The sequence below is a fragment of the Acomys minous genome (assembly GCF_964271855.1).
Source record: "Acomys minous genome assembly, chromosome: 17".
NCBI lineage: Eukaryota > Metazoa > Chordata > Mammalia > Rodentia > Muridae > Acomys > Acomys minous.
Window position 1 is genome coordinate 23,372,545 of NC_140500.1, and position 19,595 is coordinate 23,392,139.

At 40.5% G+C, this 19,595-nt stretch overlaps 1 protein-coding gene across 2 annotated transcripts in view; it reads right to left on the bottom strand.

Annotated features, from left to right (window-relative positions):
* LOC311588229 (murinoglobulin-2-like) overlaps positions 1-19,595 on the bottom strand; it is a 49,660-nt gene that overhangs the window by 11,072 nt on the left and 18,993 nt on the right. The window contains exons 12-22 of one of the 2 annotated variants that reach the window (XM_084765710.1): positions 17,122-17,349; positions 16,872-16,944; positions 8,548-8,696; positions 6,960-7,109; positions 5,679-5,837; positions 4,935-5,019; positions 4,387-4,537; positions 3,568-3,796; positions 2,764-2,890; positions 2,263-2,384; positions 1,735-1,786 (exon numbers count right to left, since the gene is read on the bottom strand). In XM_084765710.1, the coding sequence (XP_084621836.1) occupies positions 1,735-1,786; positions 2,263-2,384; positions 2,764-2,890; positions 3,568-3,796; positions 4,387-4,537; positions 4,935-5,019; positions 5,679-5,837; positions 6,960-7,109; positions 8,548-8,696; positions 16,872-16,944; positions 17,122-17,349 (1,525 nt within the window). Of the gene's footprint in view, positions 1-1,734; positions 1,787-2,262; positions 2,385-2,763; positions 2,891-3,567; positions 3,797-4,386; positions 4,538-4,934; positions 5,020-5,678; positions 5,838-6,959; positions 7,110-8,547; positions 8,706-16,871; positions 16,945-17,121; positions 17,350-19,595 lie in introns of both variants that reach the window. The other variant, XM_084765709.1, reaches the window with a different exon arrangement.

Consider the following 19,595-nt stretch of genomic DNA (forward strand, 5'->3'; position numbering starts at 1 on the left):
CAGCAAAGCATCTGCCCAAAATGAATGTCCGAGTCTCTGTGATCTGTGATCCTCTGCTTCTGTTGATGCCTTATTTAGTTATTCTAATAAACACATGAAGATGAGCTTATTGATTAAATTTTGGTTTAGGTAAATTGTGTGTGTGTGTGTGTGTGTGTGTGTGTGTGTGTGTGTGTGTGTGTGTGTTTGATATTACTTAGTATTTTCTGGGACTAGGGACCTCCAGTTGAGAACATAACATTGGCCTGTAGGCAAGTCTTGGTGCATTTTCTGTTTTAATAATTGATGTGGCAGAGCCTGGCCCAGGTTGGGTGGTACCTCATCTGAGCTGGTGGTCCTGTGATATATAATAAAGCAACCAGAGCAATTCAGGGAGAGCAAGGCAATAAGCGGCATTCCTCCACAGCTTCTGCTTCAGGTCCTGCCTTCAGATTCCTGTCGTGTGTTCCCTTCATGAGGGACTGTGACTGTGTGACTGAAATAAACCTTCCTCTCCAAGTTGCTTTTGGTCATGATGTTTCATCACAGCGATGGATAAGGCCACGTGTGAATCAGCAGCTAGTATGGGGGATGAATTCCAAGCCAGCTTTTGCTCTTCTTGGATTGCCTTGGGAGGTTTCACTGATCACTCCCATGTTGCTGTCATGGATGGCTTTCCTATGATAGGGGGGATGGATGGATGATTTTCTAAAAGTGAAATATCGGGAGAACAGGAATTGACCAATGGGAAGAATAGGGCATTTGTTATCCTATCCTAAAAAATTAATATCCAGTGACCCTCTCCATACTCTTTCTTTCGCGGAAAACATGTAAAGGATTTTGGTATCATATGCTGGTTTTATTCTACCCATTGTATTTGTAACTGTCACATTAGCTTATGCCCTTCACAAAGAAATTTGTTTTATTTAACCTCTTCTGTTAACCTTCACCTAGTAATGGATTTTATATTAAATGATATATTTAATTTAAATTATATTTAATTTAAATTAAATTTAAATTATATTTAAAAATTAAAAAAAATTTTTTTGACAAATGTGTTTTGAGCAAGCACTATACCAACTCACTAATACAAGTGCCAGCAATGCAGTCATCACTTTGAGTGCACTGGCTCTGTCCTTATGTTTGTCCCTCAGAAGGAGCAGTGAGCTTCCCCCTCTGTGATATGCTGCTGTGTTTCCATTGCAATAGTCAGCTTTCGGCGAGGGCCGGTATAAAAGAGCAAGTCATAAAAACAACCACTAAAAAGAAATGCTATGCTGAATACACATCACAATGTCACTTGGCTTATGGGTGGGATTTATTCAGTCATGAAAATCTTTCTATTCATTTATTTATGATCAGAGAATATATATATATATATATATATATATATATATATATATATTCATTCTGAAAATATTGTCTATATTCCCCCGTTTTATTTTTTCTGTTTCCTTCTTTCCTTCCTTCCTTTCTTTTTTAGAAACTTGCAATTGTGACTTCTTCTTTGCTATTCCCTATCCATAACTTTCTAAGCACTGAGATGGGTTAGCTGAAAACATCTCTGTGTTCCAAAGAAAAGGGCTTCGATGAACTCTGAGTTCCAGTGGGACTATAGCTATACCCTTGATAGCTGCCTCAGGTCAGTGACCTTTATGATGCTCTTGGTTTTACTGTTTATTTATTTTTAATTGGTTATAAGGTATACAGCATCCTGGTTTTCTTACAGGAATATTGCAAGAGATCTGTCCTCACCTGATGCACAGAAGAATGAACTGAAGGTGTGCTCCTTCCTAATTCCTTCAGGCTTGGGCAAAAAGACAGAATGTTCAGACAAGAGAAATTACCGAGTGTGCAAACACAAAAATGCTAGAGACTTTTTTTTTGAGTGACAGTTTATTTCCTTGTGAGGCCATGGACTAGAATCAGATGACTTAACTTTCCACCATACCAAGATTGGCCTTAACATGAAATTTTGGGCCTGCCTGGTCAAAAAGAAGGTAATAAGGAAATGTAATAAAAAGGAGGGGACATGATAGGATCAGAAGGAAGAGGTATAGCTCTAAGAAGATAAACTGGTATAGACCATCCCCCAAGCTTCAGTTAAGAGAAAAGGAAGGGAAAAGAAACCAGAACATACACTGACTTAAAAGCATGGGCTTACCACTTACTATGACATATCTCAGGGTCATATGTTATTAACTTTTGTTTTTCATCTACATAGAGTCAACACTGCTCCACTATCTGGACTCAGCACACTGCCAGTCAAGGAGGTCTACTCACCTCAACTATCAGGACTTTGACAACCGTGTCCCTTTTTCCCGTTTCAGGCACTGTGGGCACATCAGAGCCACAGGCCTCTGGGGACTGTCGTGCTTCTGCAGTCACAGAGAAATTCACATTCCCTGAAACACATGGTCCACAGAGCTGAGCTCAGATGTGCCAGGAACTCGGCATCTGCCAAGCCCCAGTATCTGCAAGGTATCCTCAGTCTGTGAGCAGTGCAAAGGCTTGCCTAGTATTTAAGAAGGAAGTAAGCTGGGCCAGGTGTGGGGGTGCACTCCTTTAATCCCAGCACTGGGAGGCAGAGGCAGGCTGATCTTTGTGAGTTAGAGGCCAGCCTGGTCTACAGGGAGAGGCCAGGGCAGCCAAGGCTCTGTGTAAGAGAAAGGTAAACTGACTGAAAGCTTTCTCTCGGGGACCCAATGGGAAGAAAGCAATTTAGGAAACCTTCCTACACTCACCCTTTCTGGGTAAAGTCTCCTTACAAAATTTTTCACTCACCTAAAGATTTGGGAGTTACCAACCAGGATTCAGTGTGCCTCCCATTGGCACAGAGGCAGTAAGAATCTTGGTCTTTTGCCACTGGGACAGCTGTGAAATCAGGAGAGGCCTCCAGGTCCACACTCACCTGTGGTTTCACGGGGTGGCGGGGGGAATAGAAGAGATGTTACCTTATAAGGACAGCGCTTACGCATGGGAGGAGATAGTTTAAAGAACGTGAAGGGTATTTATGTTAAAAAGAGATCAGTAGGGGTGTTTTGAAAAATCACGTGCCTAAATGTCATGGATTTCATATGCACTCATATGTCCACAATGTTATTCAGCTATCACCATGCATTATCTACACAAACAAGTAGGGAGATAACTATATATTTCTCTATCTCTGTTTTATTTTGATGGCAGAAATATATTTACCATACTAGAGTTTTAACTACTAGAGTCTACACCTGCTTCTAACAAAAGCAAAACCCACTGTAAACAGTATGCCATCTTCTCCTGACTAGAGCCTCATAGATCTACATGGACTATCTCTTTCGATTGTCTACGGAGGCTCACGGAACATCTTGTCTCTGTCAGTGCAGCATGTACTGTACCTAATACACCTAATACATCTTATGTAGAGTCCATACTGTTAACCTCTGTGCTGTATATGTTTAGCTAGAGTCTAGGAATTAAGCATTTGGAACCAGTGCAGATGGATTTAATACAGTCTCTTCCTTCCTTTCATTTAATTCTTAGTTATAATTTACACACACTAATTGTCCTCGTCTCCTCTAGACAAGCTTAACTCAGAAAGGTGCTCACCCGGATGCACGAAGGAAGGTAGTTCTGCACAGTGGCCTTGAGCGTGAAGGCTTCTCCATGGATCACAGAGTAGGGCATCGTGAGCTCCACGAAGAAGGGCTGGAAGGCTTGGAGAGATACCACAGGGGAGAGGCCAAGTCCAGTGTCATTGGACAGGCAGAGGGCTCCGGCCTTCCACTCAGTGATGGTGTCAGGGACCGTCACTTCCATGTCAGCGACTCCTGAGGAGCTGGAGAGGGAGAAGGTGAAGCACAGGAAGTGAGCACATGTATTAGTTATTTCTGAGACGGTGACTAATAACCATGATGGAACGCAGCCCTGCTGAGTCCTTCAGAGGAGTGATAGGAAGTGAACAGTGTAAACAGGACTCCAAATGGACAAATAAAAGGTCTATCTGTAGTCCTGTTTTCCCAACTCAGATCATAGCCTCATGGCCCTTCAAAGTCCTCGTGTTAGTGGAAATTGGAACATAGATTTGAAGCTGTCTCTGAACTCCCATCTCTGAAATACCATACAACAACTTTCGACCTACACGGCCTACTCTATGTTACAGTCTAGTGGCCTGCTCCATGTAGGACTGCCTCACTTATGGTGTTCCTGAATGGTTGTAAGCATCAAAAAGGTACATGATAAATTTTATGTACATTTTTTTCTCAGAGTGATGGAAATACATACATTTTATAATTGATGGGTTGATAAGGTATGTTTTTCTTAAATTAGTCATTTCCTTCGTTTATGATACACATTAGTTAGAAAAATACTAGAAAACAAAGAAAAAATTCAATCCCAGCCCAAATCATGCAACTGGAAATTACTTACTTTACTGTGACTAAATCCCAGATCCAGGTTTCAGGAAAATATTTTCGAATGGTCTCAGCAAATGAATCTTCAAGCTGTGTCTTCTCATGTGATGGAGATGTTCTTGCTCCAAAGTGTGCAGGTACAAGTCGTCCAGGACCCTCTAATACATCTAAGTACATGTGCCCTTTGATCAGTGCCTTTTCTTTGACTGTTCTTACTTCTATTTGGAAGCCCTGGCCTTCCCATTACTGCTTCGTCTCTATTCCTTAGGGAATTCTCTTCTCCCCTCATGACACATCTACAAAAAGTTCTTCACAGTTCACACAGTGATTCTCTATTAGAGTAACTGTTGCATTTTTCTTTATTTTAAGGCAAAGAAGGAAGAGCCTTCAACCTTCATCCAGCATGTAGTACCAGCATGCACTTGAGCACATTTTTCTCAGGTAAGTTTGGGTTCTTTCTCTCTTATTTGGATGCTATACATGCGCTACAATTTTATTATCACCTTTGATAAATTACTCACATCTTTTTTTGTTCTGTAAATAAGCAATGGTTTGCTACTTTACCTGCTAGTGGCAAATAGTCGTCGTACTCATAACATAATTCGGGATGTTTGATCTTCAAGTTGGTTAATGCCATTAAACCCATGTCCTAGGAGAGAGGGTACTAATCAAGCAAAATATCTCAAAAATCTGAAAAAAACTTCACATGTATAAAAATTACAGTAACTAAATCAAAGATAGTTTTACATTTTCAAGTAGGATTCCTGTTCGAATTGTGTTTTTCATACTCTCTAGAGAGTGCAGTGAGCAGCACAGAGCTCATAGTGAATATGCTTGGACCTTCTTTCTGATACAATGATGTTATTTTTTTAAAAGGTGGTGCATGCCTTTAATTCCAGCATTTGCCAGGCAGAGGCAGAGCAGAGGCAGCCAGATCTCTGTGAGTTTGAGGCCAACCTGGTCTACCTAGTGAGTTCTAGGACAGCCAGAGCTACATAGTGAGAGCCTGTCTCAAGAAAACAATAACAACAGCAACATAATGATGATGATGATGATGATGATGTCACTTACCCATTCTGGGCCAGTTTCTTCAACAGAAAGAGAAAAAAAAATTAGCCTAGACTGGGCACTTACCAAGATGTAGTTTTTGGAATGCCTGGAATTGAACCCATGGTCTACCACATGTAAGGTGGGTGGTCAGACAGTTATTTAAATCCCTGGACCAACTATAAAATTCTTTACTGATATAGTGTTTCATTAAACCTAAATAATTCACAGAGCAGCATGTTAGAGGACAATATGGCTTACATCCAGGTATTCATAGACGTCCTTCTCGTTTTCTTTTCTTACTGGGTGTGTGCTCTGAAGGGCCTTCTCTCTAGGCCAGATACAATGGTCTTCATCTTCGGGCAGCTGGTGGGAACTTGGTTTAGAGTCCTTGTGCTTCATTTCTGGCAGGTTGTATATCTGTAAGAAACAGGAGACAAGAGGTCCTCTTTCTTAGAAGACATGAAAAGAAAATAGTGTGATCACAGCAAATCACTTGATGTTCAAGAAGCAGCTGCAATCATTGAAAGTACTGGCACTCAGAGTGTGGGTAGGGCAGAGTGGTGGGAGCAAGGGAATGCCCTTCGTTTTTCTTGTCAGACCCTTCAGTCTGTACATGAGTTTAAAACTAAACACATTTAAACTCTTTGTCAGCTACAACAATTGCTCAAGAAATCTCTTATTTAATAGATTAGGAGAAAGTAAAAATTCAAAAGAAAAACCTTTTAGTAGTATGCTTTCTAAAGCACTTTCTGCATGTGCACCATAAAAAAATCTCATAATTTAAATAAAATTAAATTCTGGCTTAATTTATGTGTTTGTTCAAGACTGGTAAGTTCCCAACATTATTCAGACTAAAGATTTCTGTTTTTTAAATGTACACATGTCCCCTACATTTTAAAACATATTAGCCAGTGTCAAGAATAATTTTTAAGCTACTACAGTGACTATGTAACCATTTCTAATAAATCCTATCTTAATTCAATATAAAGAAGGATTTCACTATCATTAACTTGGACGAGACTCCTGGAAATAGTTTATGGCTTTAGTTGTGCTTCTGAGAATTTTCAAAACAAGTTGAGGACCTTGTCTTTCAAACTTTAAAACATTATATCATTTTCTTATTCGGGGGACTCTTGAGATGTGTAAGAGTCCATATGTATGAACCATTTCCTTTGGCTCCCACTGGCAGCATCACTCTGAAAAGCTCCATCATGAGCATCTGAAAGGGACAAGCCAGTCCTGGAGTAAGATAGGAGCAGTAATGACACAGAGAGCCTGGGTCACATGCAAGCTTTACAGCTTACTGACTGCTTTACTTTTTGGTTTGTCTTGAGTTTATTGGCTGAAGTTTTCTGAGGTGTTCTTCGGAATCGTATAATGTAGAGCTCCCTTATAGATGTCCTTAGCATTAAACGCAGTATACATACGTTCAAGAGCCCTAGTGGCTGAATGATCATTGCTTTATGCAGCACCAGGGGCTCCTTCTGCTCAGAGCCTCTGGGCTTGGGCTTTCTTGGGCAGAAGCTGACCAGGACTCACCCAGGAAGGAGAGAGCTCAGCTTCAGGCTTCAGGAGCAACACACTTTGGTCCACTGCTCTCAGGCCACAGAGGGACTGAGGAGAAGCTGTGACACGCAGATGGGCCTGTGACGCAGGAAGACTTTGGGCTGGCTTGAAGCTTAAGTCCACCTGCGGGAAGGGAACTCAAGCTTAGTGGGAGTTCTGCCACATGAAGTCACTGTGTAACTCTGTACTGCATGTCTGTTTTTCCAGGCTGTGAAAACTTCCAGAAGTTTAGCTGAGGCTCTTAGCCTCTCCCTTCTCCACTGGGATTGATTTAGGAAAGCAAGAGATGTGTCAAACTCTGAAGCAAAAAATGTCCATTTTGGCTTCCTGAAAGTCTTGCAAATGGATCATTTTTGGTATGTGTGCACACGCAAGTGCTTGAGTGTGGTGTAAAGCACACAAGTGCGTAGGTGCATGTACCCATGTGTCCAGCAGAGGGCAGTGGAGGGTGTGGGTGGTCCGCTTTTGCTTTGTACCTCATTCTCTTGAGACTTTCAAGATCCTGGAGCTAAACTGGCAGCCAGCAATTCCCAGTAATTCTCCTGCCTCTGACCTCCACAGCACTGGGGCTATGGGAGCCTCCAGTCATGCCTCACTTTTTTACCTGAGTGCTGTTATCAGAACTCAACGTGGCAAGTGCTTGGGAGTCCCGAAGTTATTCCATTTTAAGGGCCTTTTCACGATAAGTCTTATACCTGAGGTGTAAAAATCAGTATTCTTTTTTATTCCTGAGATAGGGTTTCTCTGTGTAGCCTTGGCTATCCTAGACTCGCTCTGTAGATTAGGCTGGCCTTGAACTCACAGTGATCTGCCTGCCTCTGCCTCCTGATTGCTGGGACTAAAGGTGTGTGCCACTACTGCGAGGCTGAAAATCAGTTTTCTAATTGGAGATGTGTCTATATTTGTCTCTTTCTCTCATCTATATATCTGTCTGTCTATCTATCTATCTATCTATCTATCTATTTATTTATCATCTGTCTATTGGTCTGTCTATCTATCTATCTATCTATCTAACTTTGTCTGATCATCTCTATCACTCATCTCTCAATTCTTCCTATTTAATTTCAGGGAATGAAGCAAATAGCTGTGGCCTGGGCTGTATTGAAAGGAGGGTCCTATTACTGATCTTGCATGAAATTATGTAACACAAAGGGTCTATTAGATGGCTTGGTGGGAAAAGGCACCTGCTTTCAAGCCTGGTGACCTGAGCTTGGTATTCTGGACTCATGTGGAAGAAGAAAACAGACTTCTCAAGAATCCTGTGCATTCATATGCACATGTGCATGGGTAGATAAAAACAATAAAAGAAATTTGACTTAGTTTGTTATTAAGGATTTGGTTCCCCTCTCCTGCTTCCCTACTTCTTTGCTTCTTTCCTCTTCAGCTTCCAACAGTTTTGGAGGTTTGTGAATTCAAATCTGGCTCTCTGGTGCTGTACACATCTTTGACACCAAGGCAAACACCAGTTACTGGATTTGATTTACTTATCTGAAATCTGTGTCCTTAAAACATTTGAACCCCCTCCTTTTAAGATAGAATTTTTAGGAAACAAGCTCCTCACTTTGTTGGGAAGACACTTTTCAATTTCAAATGTTGCAGAATCTACAATCATTTCTTCATCAGGCAAGATGGTGTAGATGAGCAATTTAGCCACAGGGGCCATGCCGAACTCCACAGGGATCTCCAAGGTAAAGTTGCCTTTCTCTGGAGCTACAGGGACTGGGAGGAGAAGGTAATGGATCAGAATGCTGACAGGAAAACCCAGATGACTAAACACAGGGATTTGAAGGACTGTCTGGAGGTGGAAGATGCTCTTACTGTTCTGTGGTTGTTTGCATACTAATGACCTCAGGAGGGTGTAGGGAGCTCACTGCAAGATTCCCCACTAAGGTGTTCACTGTAAAATTATAGTTAATCAGACACTAACACTTTGTCTCTTCTACACCTCAGCATCCCAAAAGACAGATAGCAATTCCTGTTATAAAAAAGGGTGAAACACCCTGACTAATGTTTCATTTATTATTTAGATAAGAGGAAAAACAATAGAGATGACAGCTTGGTACTCAGGGAGCTGAAAACCAATGGCCATCTCAGAGGAGCTAGCTACACTTGAGAATTGTAAGCATATCTTTGTTGTTAAACTATTTTTCTCATGGCAATGTTCACAGTATTTATATTTCTTGAGAGAAAATTATGCAATTGAATTCTCTGCTGTTTTGTTGAAGCTGAGGAGATTCCCAAACCTTCTGTGATTCCCACTTAGTGTTTGAGGAAGAACTAGCTGGATATTTTGTTAAATATCTAAATAGTTTTTTATAATTGGTCAGTGACAAAGAAGCCCCCATTTAAGTAAATTTGTTGAGGTTCAATGAAATATCTGCCACTTCAAGAAAGAACATGGAAAATGTCTGTGACACCACATATGTAAATCCATGTATTTCATGTGCTTGATATTCCAAATGAAGAGAAATCGATAATAAACAGGTAACTCATAGGAAATATGTTTGCATGTGGCAAGTGCCATTTGGGAAGGGAAGGATGGCAAGATGACGAGCAGCGGGAATACCAGGATCCAGTGTTAACTTGGGGTTTAAATAGGAGCAGGTAGAAGAGGCCTGATGAAGAGAGTGACAATTGGAGGTTCCAAGATGGCGTGGACCAATATACAATTTTTCTGATCTACTGCATGGAGACCAGGGACTTCAATGGAGCCACAGACTGCTGGATCTTGAGAACTGAAAGTGAGTGGGATCCTAAACTCTGCAGACCACCAGTGGGCCTGGCCTCAGGACAAGCAACAGTGGGTCCTGAGCTCACTCCCCAATGCGCTAGAACGGAACCCACATGTGGGCTGCAGCCAGCCTATATAGCACAAACTCGCTGTGTGTGGAGGTGGTACTCCGGAGTCTCTGGCCTGAGGAGTCTCAGGGAATAGTGTGAAAGTGCCCTTGGATCCCTCCTCCCACCCCACGCCAGACTGCGGAGGTCCCCCAGGCTGAGTGGAAACACAGGCAGCCGGGCCCAGCAAAAACAGCTAGAGTGGACGTGGAGCTTGTGGGGGTGTCCTGGGCCCAATCTAGAACTGGCCACAACAGACTGAGCCTGCAAACAAGGGCAGTTAGAAACCAGCTTGGACTGCTCCCACAGGCCCAGCAGGATATCCCATGCTATTGGGAGAGGTTGATCACCCCTGTGGTGTCTAATCGCTGAGCTAAAAAGTGACTACAGCTCTGAGGACCTGTGAGCGGTCCTGGCTACAGGGTCGGGGAAAGTGCAGGCACCCTGGAGCCTGCCCGGGGGGGGGGCCTGCACTCTCCAACAGACAGATCCTAACTGGATCATCTCCCACAGACCCAGCAGGATCTCCTATGCTCTCAGGAGAGGTTGGACACTTCTGTAGTCTTTAGAGGCAGAGCTAAAAGACAACTACAGCCCAGAAGATCTGATCCAGTTGGAGTCTTGGCTACAAAGCAACAGGAAGGACAAGCAGCTGGGACCAACCTACCCAACCAGAGCGCTTATGTGCTGGCCTTGTCCTAGGTCCCAAAACATCTGATCTGAATTACATCAGTAAAGTGAAAGGAGCCAGACAGAAACCTACTTCTGCTGACTGAGTCTGGAGCCTAAGGTGTAGAGCAAAGTCTCCAGGAGTGGAAACCAGATCACCTGCCTGTTCCAGGGAAATACTCCCTAATCCCCACAGGCAAGGGTACCTGACCTATAATCATTCACCAACTATCCACTCTCAACCAGTGAAGGACACCAGAAGCTACTTCCCAACATCAGAGACACCAAAACGACAAGAGGACAGTGAAAGAACACAAAAACCAAAACAGTTTGGCATCTCCAGATCCCAGCAATCCCAATGAAAGCAATCCAGAGAACCCAAACACAATCGAAATACAAGAAAATGACCTCAAGTCCTTAGTAAGGAAGACGATAATGGAAGAAACGAATAAAATCTGTAAACAGCTGTAGGAGGATACAAATAATTGGGTTGAAGACATAAAAAAGTCATATAGAGAGACACTGGAAGAATTTCAGAAAAATACAAACAATCAGATGAAGGAAATCATTAAAACAGTTCAAGATCTGAAGATAAAAATGGAAGCTCTGATAAAGGAACACACAGAAGAACTTGATTGAGAGGCCTCAGAGAAGAAAGCAAGCATCACAGAGGTGACCTTATCTAACAGAATACAAGAAATGGAGGAACGAATATCGGGACTTGAAGACACAATCATAGAACTTGGAACGACCATCAAAGAAAATGCTAAATCTGAAAAGTTTCTGACACAGAACATCCAAGAAATCAAGGACATCATGAAAAGACAAAACTTGAGAATAATAGGTATTGAAGAGAGAGAGGACACCGGACTCCACAGCCCAGAAAATATCTTTAACAAAATCACAGAAGAAAATTTTCCCAACCTGAAGAAGGAGATGCATATGAGCATACAAGAGGCCTACAGAACACCAAAAAGATTAGACCAGAAAAAAAAAATGTTCCTGCCACATAATAATAAAAACAAAATATACATAACAAGGAAAAATATTTAAAGCAGCAAGAGAAAAATGCTGAGTAACGTATGATGGCAAACCTACCCGAATTACACCCGACTTCTCAGCAGAGACCATGAAAGCCAGAAGGGCCTGGACAGAGGTCCTGCAAACCCTAAGAGAACACAGATGCCACTCCAGACTACTATACTCAGTGAAAATTTTAACAACCACTGATGGAGAAAACAAGATATTCCATGATGAAAACAAATTCAAACAGTACCTATCCTCAAATCTGGCTTTACAGAAGTTACTAGAAGGAGAATTGCACCCCAAAGGGTCAAAATATAACCAAAACTGTATAGGAAATAGATAACTACACCATCACAAAATCACAACCACACAAACTCTTGACTGTAACAAACAGCTAAAATGCAGGGACTTAACAGTCTCTTGTCATTAATATCTCTCAACATTAATGGTCTCAATTCTACAATAAAAAGACACAGACTGACTGAGTGGATGCGTAGACATGACCCAACATTCTTCTGCATTCAAGGAACATATCTCACCCTCAAGGGCAGACATTACCTCAGAGTTAAAGTTTGGGTAAAATATTCCAAGCAAATTGTCACAAGAAGCAAGCTAGCCATTCTATTAACTAACAACATAGACTTTCAAATAAAATTAATCAAAAGGGATGAGGAAGGACACTTCATACTCATCAGAGGTAAAGTCAACCAAGAAGACATCACAATTTTGAACATCTCTGTTCCCAATACAAGAGCACCCATGTTTGTAAAATAACTATTAACAAAGCTTAAAACACTCATCGATCCCCACACATTAGCAGTGGGAGACTAATACCTCACTTTCACTGAAGGATAGGTCTTTGAATCAGAAACTAAGCTGAGAAATAACTTCATTAACCAACGTCATGAATCAAATGGATCTAACAGCTATCTACAGAACTTTTCACCCAAATGCAAAGGATTATACCTTCTTCTCAGCACCCCATGGAACGTCCTCTAAAATTGATCACATAGTAGGTCACAAAGCAAGTCTCAACAGATACAAGAAGATTGAAATAATACCTTGTATCCTATCAGATCACTATGGTCTAAGGCTGGACTTCAACAACAATAGAAATAACAAAAAGCCTACACACACATGGAAACTAAACAACTGTCTACTTAACGACACCTGGGTCAAGGAAGAAATAAAGGACTTCCTGAAATTCAGTGAAAATAAAGAACAACATACCCAATTTTGTGGGACACAATGAAAGCAGTGCTAAGAAGAAAATTCATAGCATTAAGTGCCTTTAGATAGAAAATGGAAACATCCCACATAAACAATTAAATGACATATCTGGAAGCCCTATAAAAAAAAAAGCAGAAACACCCAAGAGGAATAGACATCTGGAAAAAATCAAACTCAGGGCTGAAATCAATAAGTTAGAAACAAAGGGAACAATTCAAAGAATCAACAAAACCAGGAGCTGGTTCTTTGAGAAAATCAACAAGATAGACAAACTGTTAGCCAAACTAACTAAGAGACAGAGAAACGCTATCCAAATCAACAAAATCAGAAATTAAAAAGGAGAGATAACAACAGACACTGAAGAAATACAAAGAATGATAAGAACCCACTTTAAAGTCATTTATGCCACAAAAATTGAAAGTCTAAGGGAAATAGACAATTTTCTGGACTGATTCCATTTGCAAACTTGAATCAAGATCAGGTAAACACATTAAATAGTCCTATTTTGTCTATAGAAATAGAAGCAATCATTGATAGTCTCCCAACTAAAAAAAGCCGAGGGTCAGATGGCTTCAGTGCAGAATTCTAGGAGACCTTCAGAGAGGAGCTAATACCAACACTCTTCAAGCTACTCTAAGAGATAGAAATGGATGGAACATTACCAAATTCTTTCTATGAGGCTGTAGTCACGTTGATACCTAAACCCCACAAAGACACAACAAAAAAAGAGAATTTCAGACCAATTTCTCTTATGAACATTGATGCAAAAATACTCAATAAAACACTCACAAAACGAATACAAGAACACATCAAAGACATCATTCACCATGACCAGGTAGGCTTCATTCCAGGCATGCAGGGTGGTTTAACATACAGAAATCCATCAATGTAATCCACCATATAAACAAACTGAAAGAGAAACCCACATGATTATCTCCTTAAATGCAGAAAAATCATTTGACAAAAATCCAAAACCCACTCATGTTTAAAGTTCTGGAGAGATCAGGAATACAAGGCACATACCCAAGTACAATAAAAGCTATATATAGCAAGCCAATAGCCAACATCAAACTAAATGGAGAGATACTAAAAGAAATCCCTCTAAAATCGGGGACCAAACAAGGCTGCCCACTTCCCTCCATATTGCTTCAATATAGTTCTTGAAGTTCTAGCCAGAGCAATAAGACAACAAAAGGAGATCAAGGGTACCCAAATGGGAAAAGAAGAAGTCAAATTATCCCTATTTGCAGATGATATGATAGTGTATATAAGTGATCCCCAAAATTCTACCAGAGAACTCCTACAGATGATAAACACCTTCAGCAAATTGGCTGGATACAAAATTAACTCAAAAAAGTCAGTAGCTTTCCTATATACAAATGACAAACATGCAGAGGAAGAAATTAGCAAAACTATACCCTTCACGATAGCCACAAGCAATACAAAATATCTAGGAGTAACTCTAACCAAGCAAGTGAAGGACTTATTTGAAAAAACTTTATTTTTTTATTTTTTCTCCTTTATTAATTTATTCTTGTTACATCTCAATGGTTATCCCATCTTTTGTATCCTCCCATTCTTCCCTCCCTCCCATTTTCCCCTTATTCCCCTCCCATATGACTGTTCCTGAGGGGGATTACCTCCCCCTGTATATGTTCATAGGGTATCATGTCTCTTCTTGGTTGAAAAAACTTTAAATCTCTGAAAAAAGAGATTGAAGATGACATCAGAAGATGGAAGGATCTACCTTGTTCGTGGGTTGGGAGAATTAACATAGTAAAAATGGCCATCTTACCAAAAGCAATTTACAGATTTAATGCAATCCTTATCAAAATACCTACAAAATATTTTGAAGATATTGAAAGATCAATTCTTGACTTCATATGGAGAAACAAAAAGCCTAGAATAGGAAAAACAATCCTATACAATAAAAGGCCCTCTAGAGGATTCTCTATGCCCGATCTCAACCTTTATTATAGAGCAACAGTATTTTAAACAGCCTGGTACTGGCACAGCAACAGGCTTGTGGATCAATGGAATAGAATCAAAGACCCAGAGATGAATCCACACACATCTGTTCACTTGACTTTTGGCAAAGAAGCCAAATTGCTTCAATGGAAAAATGATAGCATCTTCAACAAATGGTGCTGTTCTAACTGGACGTATACATGTAGAAAAATGCAATTAGACCCATATTTGTCACCATGCACAAAACTCAAGTCCATGTGGATTAAAGACCTCAACATAAAACCAGACACTTAAGTCAGTTGGAAGAAAAAGTGGGGAAGAGCCTGGAACACATTGGCACAGGAGACAACTTCCTGAACAGAAGACCAACAGCCCAGGCCTTAAGGTCAACAATTAATAAATGGGACTTCATGAGGCTGAGAAGCTTCTGTAAGGCAGGAGACACTGTCAACAGAACAAAGGGACAGCCTACAGACTGGGAAAAGGTCTTCACCAACTCTTCATCTGACAAAGGTCTAATATCCAAAATATATAAAGAACTCACAAATTAAACACCACCAAACCAATTAACCCAATAGAGAAATGGGGCCCAGAACCAAACAGAGAATTCTCAACAGAGGAATATCAAATGACTGAGAAACACTTAAAGAAATGTTCAGTGCCATCAGTCATCAGAGAAATGCAAACCAAACTGACACTGAAATTCCATCTTACACCCAGCAGAATGGCTAAAATAAAAAACTCAAATGACACCTCATGCTGGCAAGGATGTGGAGAAAGAGGAACACTCCTTCATTGATGGTGGGTATGCAAACTAGTACAACCACTTTGGAAATCTCTCTGGGATTTTCTCAGAAAACTGGGAATAGGTCTTGACCTAGCTATTCCACTCCTTGGAATATACCCAGAAAATGCTCCACCACACAACAGGGACATATGCTCAACCATGTTCATAGAAGCCTTATTCATAACAGCCAGAACATGGAAACAGTCTAAGTGTCCCTCAATAGAAGAATGGATAAAGAAACTGTGGTACATTTACACTATGGAATACTACTCAGCTATTAAAAACAAGGAATTTCCAAAATTTGTGGACAAATGCATTGAACTAGAAATGATCATAGTGAGTGAGTTCACCCAGAAGCAGAAAGAGTCAAATGGTATGTACTCACTTATATCTGGACACTAGCCCAAGGGGCATGTCCCATTAAAGTCTTCACTCACCAGGAAAGTGGGTCAGAGGGGAGGACATCCTATTGAGACTTTAGGTGAGAGAAGCATGGGAGAATGGGGAAATAGAAGGATCCAGAGGGTCCTAGAAACCTACAAGAACATTATGATGTGTGGATCTGGGTCCATGGGTCCTGCTCAAACTATGGCACCAGCCAAGGACAATACGTGCAGTAAACTTTGAACCACTACCCAGATCTAGCCAACGGACAAGACATGATCCACCATTGAGTGGAGAGAGGGGTCTGACTTTCATGTGAACTCTGCTGCCCCATTTTTGACCATGTCCCCTTGACGGGAAGGATAGCAGGTTACCAAGAAGAGACTTGATAGCCTATGATCATATACAGAGGGAGGAGGTCCCCGTCCGGCACAGACATAGGGGAGGGGATTAGGGAGAAAGTGGGAGGGAGGGAGGAATGGGAGGATACAAGGGATGGGCTAACAATTGAGATGTAATATGAATAAATTAATAAAATATTTAAAAAGAGAGTGACAATTGAGTCAAGATCAGTGTAGCTAGAATGGTTTAAGGACCAAGGCTGGCACCCTCCAGATTTTTTGGACAGAAACTAAGATAAGACATTTTGCTTTGTTGTGGCTAATCTCTACATGAACACGTAGATTCGTTACTTGGGGAATATCTTGGCGCATTTTGTGTTTTCAGGTGCTACATCTTCAGAATAGATAGTTTTCACCATTGTTGAATGATACTCAGTTTAGGAATCTGAGACTTTTTTCCTGAAGCTCATGGTATGAGTGATAATGTACATTTGATGGCAGAACTCTGAATTCCTGCTGTGCAGTGTTTACAGAGACTTACACACATCATGGCATCCTTAGTTACTCAGTGGTGAGAGTCCACTGGTGAGCATGGGTGGACTCAGTTGGAGACTTATTGCCGGGTGGGAAAAAAACACTTACGGTTTCCTGGGTCTCGTGACTCCAAGTGGTGAGTGTGGCTTCCAGTTTGGATGATCTTGCCCTGGGCCATGACCTAAAATAAAAAAGTATTTTCCAAGCTTACGTATTTTAGAAGGCTTTCTTCTCACTGATGAATCTACTGGGTGAGACCGAGGCAGAAATACCCAGCCCAGAACCCAATGTGTCAGGAGAGACGTGGTCAAGAGATGAAAGGATTATTTGTATTTCTCAGCTTGGAGCCAGAACTCACCAGGTAGTAAAAATTGAGCTCTTTCAGCATTATCAGGGCAGTCCCTCTCAGAATAAAATGTGCCTGAACTGTGTGACTCTGGCTGCAAGGCAAGACTCCGGCTTCCTTCTCAATGTAGACATAGCTCTTGCTGATGGAATAAACACTGTAGGCCACATGGTGTGCTACTCCATATTCTTCTTCCATGCAAGGGAAACTCCTACAAATATATTCCTTCTTGTGGTACACCTGGAGAATCAACAAATAGTGTGCTTAGATTGCCTACTTGGCAGAATCTCTCTTCTGTGATGAGTCAGCATACTTTCAATGACTGAGTATTTTGTACATCTTCTTAAAAAGGGAGAGGAAATCCATTAGATGAATTTATGACTGAATAATTTTTTAAATGGAGGCAAATATACCAATGAAGAGGTAAAAGAGAAGTATATTAGTTTTCAAGACAAAGGAAGCATTAGTTGAGTACCTAATATATATGAAAGAAATTTTCCAAATATAAATTTTAGTGCCTAACAAATATGCAAAATGGCAGGACTGAAACATTTTCATACATTAATATGATGTACTCTCACCATATGCATTCACTCACTACCCAATCCTATGTTTCCCACCAGCTCTCTTCTTTCTTAACCGGGCATCTCTGCTTTCATTTCTATTTTTTCCCATGAGTCCACATTTGTGGGACAATATGCAATGCTTTATTTTCTCTCCTAGTCGTATACTTTTTTCTTTGGTTGATAATTTCTAAATCCATACATTTCTCTATAGACAAGATGGTTCTCTTTTAAATATATGAGTAACAGTCTAGTGTGCACATATGTCCACTTTTCTCTGTCGGCTCCTCCACCGCTGGGCACTGGTGCTGGCTCCATTGTTAGCTGTATTGAGTCGTGCTGAGATTGGCATGGGGATGTAGGTGTCTTCCTCATATCTTAGCTTTGGTGCATATGGGAACTATGTGGATGTGGTAAACCTGGACTGTATCCTGGTGTCATTTTGGAGTTTTGTACAAGCCTACAACTTAATGGACATGCTAATTTACCTTCACACCAGTTTTGTATATAGGCTCTTTGTTCCCAAAGCCTTGCCAACATCTCTTTTCCTAATTATAGCCATGTTGATTGGTGAGATGGCATTTCAACATAGCGTCAACTTGCATTTTCTTGATAGCCAGATGTGCTGGGCATCTGTGCATGTGTTCCTTGACCATTTGTAATTGGTGTCTTGAAAACGGATTATTATTGCATCTACTGATAAGAGTGTGTGATTTTAAAACTGTTCTATTTATATGCTGTTTTACAGTTCTCAGCTTGTAAATGTGACACCATCCCTGTATTCTAAGCATGAAGTCAGTTGGATCATGGTACATTTGCTCAATGTGTTGTTGAGTCTTGCATGGGAACATTTCAGTGAGGACTTTCACTTTGTGCCCATTGGGTGAATCAGTCTGAAGAGTTCTAGATTTTTTTTTTATCCTCATCTAGTTTTGCAATCAGGGTTGTGCTAGATTCACGGATTTGGTGCAATTCTTCCTTTTGGAGCTTTTCACAATAATATTTCCTTTTTGAAGTTTTGTTCAATTCAGCAATGAGCTTTTTCTACTCTCAGCTTTTATTTTGCTGGGGCCCCTTAATTAGTTCTTCAATTCAATTTCTCATTGTTGATCTGTGTAGGTTATCTTCTTTACATTGCATTTGGATCACTTTGATAGCATATAAATATCCAGAAATTCATTTTCTTTTTCCGATTTTTCTAATTTATCAGAATGAAAGCTTTCATACTATTCTGTAAGAACCCTGTAGATTTCATACTATGTGCTGATATGGCCTCCTCTGATTTGCTAATTTGGGTTTTAACTTTCTCTGGGTTTAGACAAGGGCTAGTCAATTTCACTTATCTTTTCAAAGAATCAATTTTGGTTTCGTTTGACCTCTTTGTCCTCATCATTACTTTCAGCTATATTTATTATTTCTTTCATTTCTTCAGTTTTGTATATGTCTTGTTCTAGTTATGCTAATGCCTTGAGGTGCAGCATTTACTTGGTAGCTACGTGATTATTTATGTAGGTGTTCATAGTTCTCAGAGCTGAGTTCACTGTAGACCATACGTGTTCTGGTGTGTTTTTATTAAATCTAGAAATTAAAAAGTTACCTTTCTGATATTGTCAGTGTTCCACCGATCATTGTCTAGAGAATTATTTAGGGCCAATATATTTGTGTAAGCCCTCTAGTTTCGGTTATTTATTTATAATTATAGTCTCCTGTGGCATAATAGGATACTATGAATGATTTAAATTCTTTAAATTGGTAAACAATTGCTCCATGATCTAAAGTGAGACCTGTTTTGAAGAAATCCCCATCAGCTGCTGAGGGGGATGTTTATTTCATCACTGTTGAATATAGAATTCTATAGATGGCTGTCAAGGCCATGAGATACAAGGTACAGTTTAATCTGAGATTTATTTTTGACTTTTTTGT